This window comes from Amblyomma mixtum, chromosome 7 (assembly GCF_055824585.1).
Source record: "Amblyomma mixtum isolate Tamu chromosome 7, ASM5582458v1, whole genome shotgun sequence".
Classification (NCBI taxonomy): Eukaryota; Metazoa; Arthropoda; class Arachnida; order Ixodida; family Ixodidae; genus Amblyomma; species Amblyomma mixtum.
This window is the reverse complement of record NC_143018.1, coordinates 41,612,485-41,617,729: the sequence shown is the minus strand read 5'-3', so window position 1 is coordinate 41,617,729 and position 5,245 is coordinate 41,612,485. Positions and strand designations below refer to the sequence as shown.

General features: G+C 44.4%; 1 protein-coding gene across 1 annotated transcript; it reads left to right on the top strand.

Moving 5' to 3' along the window:
- Positions 1-211: 211 nt before the first annotated feature.
- Positions 212-5,022, top strand: LOC149335804 (uncharacterized). Its single transcript, XM_089554014.1, has 2 exons — positions 212-254; positions 4,016-5,022. Exons 1-2 carry the CDS (start codon positions 212-214, stop codon positions 5,020-5,022), a joined length of 1,050 nt encoding a protein of 349 aa, XP_089410140.1.
- The last annotated feature ends 223 nt before the right edge of the window (positions 5,023-5,245 follow it).

Genomic DNA, 5,245 nt, shown 5'->3' with positions numbered 1-5,245 from the left:
CTCGTGTGCCCAGTAAACATTTTGCGCCAAGTGTACTTCGCAAAAAATCTCTTTTTCAAAATATTCTATTTTCATTCTCTGCAGGTGTTCACGTGGCGTAAGCTGAAGACAAGAGGAAATCGTGGATTTTCGCCATACGCACGGGTGGTGTACTTAACCAGCTGCCATTAGAACGGAACAGCTGCCCACATAGGCCCTAACCGGAAGTTTCATGGACTTTCATTCGGAATCTGACCTCGACGAAGTGACAAATGGTGAGGAGGAGTGCCAATGGGAGGTCACGTTCACCGTTTGCAGCCTGGAGAATGGTCACACTCAGAGAAAGGTTCATTGGACATCTCTTTTTACAGTAGAGACAAGATTCAAATTAACTACAAATCATTCCCAATTGTGCGAAACAGAGCGACGCACACAGTGCAGTACTCGAGAAAGCGTAGAGCACAAAGAGATATTGCAACACCACGCCAGCAAATCAGTGAAGCGAAGAAACAAAAACAAACATTAGCATCCGTGTTCTGCGAATTTGTGACGACCGAAGGATCGCGGAAGACTAGCGCATTTTCTCTCGCTCGTTCGTGGCTGGCGGGCAGAGCTGGGGCCGCAGAAGTCGTGCGGTAGCGCTTTCTTGTAAGCAACCGAACTACGTGTATGCGGAGTTCATACGTGAATGCGGAGTTTTTTTCGTAGCTTAATTTTTAGCAGTGTTTAGTAGCATATTTACAGAAACATCGAGCTTAGAAACTCTTTTTCTAATCACATTTCCGAATGTTGCACCGTCTTTCTTTTCATTTCTCAGGGGTATATAGTGGGTTCCTTGCCGCGCTCATCATTTTCAGCTGTGTATACTGATCTCTCATATTGCAAAAAATATTAGCTGTGAATTCCGCACTCTTGGATGTGCTTTTGTGCGGCGCCTTCACTTTTTTATATAAAAGTCTCAAGAATATTTATAACCTCACGGGAAATTGCGATCATGGATAATACATCTTCTCTGGGCATATCGTAGTTTAGCGAAAGCTAATTAGAGATCGGGCATGTACGTCTAAACAGTTGAGTTCAACCAGCCGCACCACACGCACTTCCGTCATTCATTGGGACACATGTTCAAGAAGGTCAGGCCTGCAATTGTGGACAAAACGCAAACTTGAGAGCCCTTTTTTCTTAGAATGATGTTGTGCAAATACTTTAACTGCAACTGACCGGTTTATGAAGAAAACCTATGTTTGCCCATTAGCTTGTATGCTATTCACTGGTCAACTCGAAAATAACTTCACAAATATTTTAACTCAGACAAATCACGCGTATTCTTTGTGCACGCTTCTTTGCTTCACCTTCCATTATTGGTGATAATTTGCATAGTTTTTATACCCAGCCGTACACTGTATTTTCTGGCTCTTACTCATATCCTGAGTGTGCACATTTCCTTTCATGAGGGAGGGGAAAGTTGACTCTTAATTTTTTTTTTCATTTCTGTGCTTGTATATTCGTCGCATTTAATACCAATTTCAGACGTCACTTAGTTTTGTGTGAAGTACTTAGACATGTTGATCTGCTCAGGTACAATACTAATTTGGAAAGTGGCAATCTGAATTATGGAGTGTTTAATTAGAATTAAGTGCAACTGCCTACCTTATAATTGCGCCACCGCGGCTGCACGGTAGTTACGGTGCTCGGCAGCGGCATCGATCACGGCGGTGTGTGTCGCATTTCGATCGACGAGGAATGCTACAGACCGTAGGGCTGCGTGATGTCAGTGCACATTAATAACCCCGACGTGATCGAACTTATCCATAGCCCTTCACTACGGGGTTCCCCACAACTTGAGTCGCACTGGGACCTAAACATCATCAAACAGAACGATACTTATGTGCTTCGAAACATTGCAAGAAAGCTACGGTCTAAATTCAAAGAGTGGCCAGAAAATAAGGTTAGGGCCTTCTAATAATAATCATCAGCATGACCACGCCCACTACAGGACAAAGGCCTCTCCCATGTCTCCCCATTAACCCTGTCCTTCGCCAACTGCACCCACCGTATCCCCGCAAATTTCATGATCTCATCCGCCCACCTAACTTTCTGCCGCCCCCTGCCACGCTTGCCTTCTCTTGGAATGAACTTCGTTACACTTAAGGACCAGCGGTTATCTTGCCGCCGCATTACATGCTCAGCCAAAGCCCATTTCTTCCTCTTGATTTCGACTAGGACGTCATTAACCCACGTTTATTCCTTTACCCAATCCTGCTCTTTCCGATCTCTTAACGTTACACCTATCATTTTTCTGTCCATAGCTAGCTGCATATATGCTCATCACTGGATAACACAGTGATGGGCATATATAAAGCCTAAAGCTACACAGAGTGCGCAAACATCAGACGCCATCGCGATATGGCAGTTGCTTTACTCACAAACGGGTTTTAAAGGCTTTAAAAGCGCGCACGCAATTAAAAGAACTTGCTTTCCGCCGTAAACTTGCCCGTCTTTCACTTTTTCATAAACTTTATCATCACCCATCGCTGTGTCAAGATTTCTTTGAGGAACCTGCTGCCTATTTTCCACGCCGCCATCATCCTTTTAAAGCTAAGCGCAAGCCATGCCACACATCCATTTTTGCAAAATCATTGACACCCCGCACAATCATCGAGTGGAACCGCTTACCATCCAATATCGTTACCGAATTTAAAACATTTGAATTTCAAGAACTGATCTCCCACCGGCGGCATGTGGCTGTTTTTTCTTCTGCTTTTCTAATCAACTAGCTTTAAGCGATAACATATTCGGTAATATTCTAAAGCGAACAACAGCACAAAATAAATAAATTAATTAAAAATCCCCCGTGTTCCTTGGTTTCTGTGGCTGTTCGTTTCTCTCATATTTATAACGAGCCCCTCATCCCCCCTCTCTTGTTTGCTTAATTGCTTAGCGAGAGCCTCGGTTCTGGCAGCCTTGACGCCATAGGATGCATAAGAGGGTTCTCACACAGCTTCCACCCTCGCCGTTCGATGACGTTCTACGTCACATCAGCGGTAACTCAGGACGTGCTACGTCCGCCGCTTAAGAGAGTGGGGGGCGCTGGTGAACACTCTGAAGGTTAGGTTATGTGTAAAACATAAATACCCCCGAAAGCAGAATTGACAGCCGTCGCCGTAGCTCAGCGGTAGAACACCGGACGCGTAATTCGGTGGTCGTGGGTTCGGATCCCTCCGGCGGCATGTGGTTGTTTTTTCTTCTGCTTTTCTAATCAACTAGCTTTAAGCGATAACATATTCAGTAATATTCTAAAGCGAACAACAGCACAAAATAAATTAATTAATTAAAAATCCCTCGTGTTCCTTGGTTTCTGTGGCTGTTGGCTTCTCTCATATTTATAGCGAGCCCCTCATCCCCCCTCTCTTGTTTGCTTAATTACTTATCTAAAGACTTCGACAGTTCTACTAGTGCCAACCTTTACCATCCCATATGCTACGATGCGCATGTTACTCTATGTATTTAGATTTAGTAATTCACCTGTTGTTGTTATTCCACCCGGTATATTTCTTGTTCGTATATGATATTTAGTTACATGATTGCGTATAATAATTTGTTTTATTGTGGGTTTTTTTCATGTCACATTGTAAGTGTCATTTCTATTGCCTACCCCCCCCCCCCCCCCTTACGTAGTACACTCGGAAGATGGCCTTTAAGGGTATTTTCAATAAGTTAATAAATAAATAAAAAGGCATTCCACTTCCGTGTGCTATCGAGGTACATTTTCAAGCCAGGCAAGAGAAATTGAATCAACGACTATTTGCACACTGTGGCTTAAGAGTCAAAGTCCTCGCTTGAAAATTCTTCTGATAGTTTGATTAATCGTCGACTTGGTGTATTTTCTCAGTATGTACGTGTACCGTATGTTAGTTCGCATCAGTGTGTTTTAGTGCAATGAGCCAAATGTTATGGCGTTCTTGAACCATTGCACGAATAGGTACGAAAATATCCATTTTCCCTAACATACACTGGTTAACAACTTTAATTTCAGAGGCAGTATCCAGTCCCGAGCACCTTCCCCTGAATTCTGTTCTGCCATCGGCGTCGACCTCTGAGCTCGGAAATGTGGCCAATACAAATTGGGAGGACTTGGGGCCATCGCTGGCTACGAGTGAAGACAATTCTGTTCGGTATCAGAACCTTGAGCCAACAGAAGAGGAGTTGAGGTGCATGTTCTTCCCGTACATTTCTATGAATTTTCCCGACGCTGTGAGACACATCGAATTGCATACTACTGAGAAAAAATTTAAATACCCCCTGTGCCCAGCGGCGTTTGAGGCGCCCTGCAAACCTGAAATGCATATGGCCTCTTCTCACACTGAGGAAAAACCACACAAGGGCGACCAATGCCGTTTTTCAGCTGCTTCACCTAGCAAGCTACTTCGACACAAGCGTACACATACAGGCGAAAAACCATACAAATGCGACAGGTGCCCTTATGCAGCGGCTTTAAAGGAAACGCTGGCTCGGCACAAGCGTACACACACAGGTGAAAAGCCCTACAAGTGCGAAAACTGCCTTTTCACAGCATCTACAAATAGTTCACTCATTCGGCACAAGCGTACGCACACTGGGGAAAAACACTACAAGTGCGACCAGTGCCTTTATGCAACAGATAGAAATGACACGCTGATTGTGCACAAGCGTACACACACAGGCGAAAAACCCTACAAATGCGAAAAGTGCCTTTTTACAACGGCTAGAAGTAGCTTGCTCCATCAGCACCAGCGTACGCACACAGGTGAAAAACCCTACAAATGCGACAGGTGCCCTTATGCATCGGCTTTAAAGGGAACGCTGGCTCAGCACAAGCGTACGCACACAGAGGAAAAACCCTACAAATGTGAAGTGTGCCCTTATTGGTCGAATAGGAAAGAGCGTTTAAAACTTCACATGCGTACGCATATGAGAGCAGGGGTCTTTAAGTGTACTCTATGTTCATTCGTGGGTTCAAGCACTGAGAGCCTCAAGGAGCACATGTCCGGACACGGGGAGTGAGTTCTTCATTAATATGCGCAGATGATGACGATGCTTAATATTGGCACATGCCTCACCGCAGAAATAACTATCCACTTTTTGAGGACAACCGTGAGGTAACTGGTTAATATACGGCGGACATACGGTATTTTTGTGCATAATTTTGTGCAGGCGTTTGCAGCTGCAGCTGCATGTTCTTATTAATTCGCATTATTTTAGCAGTAGACACAGCGCATCAGGTGCT

What these genes read in the sequence shown, in the direction of transcription:
- LOC149335804 (XM_089554014.1), top strand. Translation starts at nt 212, where the DNA reads ATGGACTTTCATTCGGAATCTGACCTCGACGAAGTGACAAATG. An exon ending in CCTCGACGAAGTGACAAATG is followed by an intron (nt 255 to 4,015) that starts GTGAGGAGGAGT and finishes CTTTAATTTCAG; the next exon opens with AGGCAGTATCCAGTCCCGAG.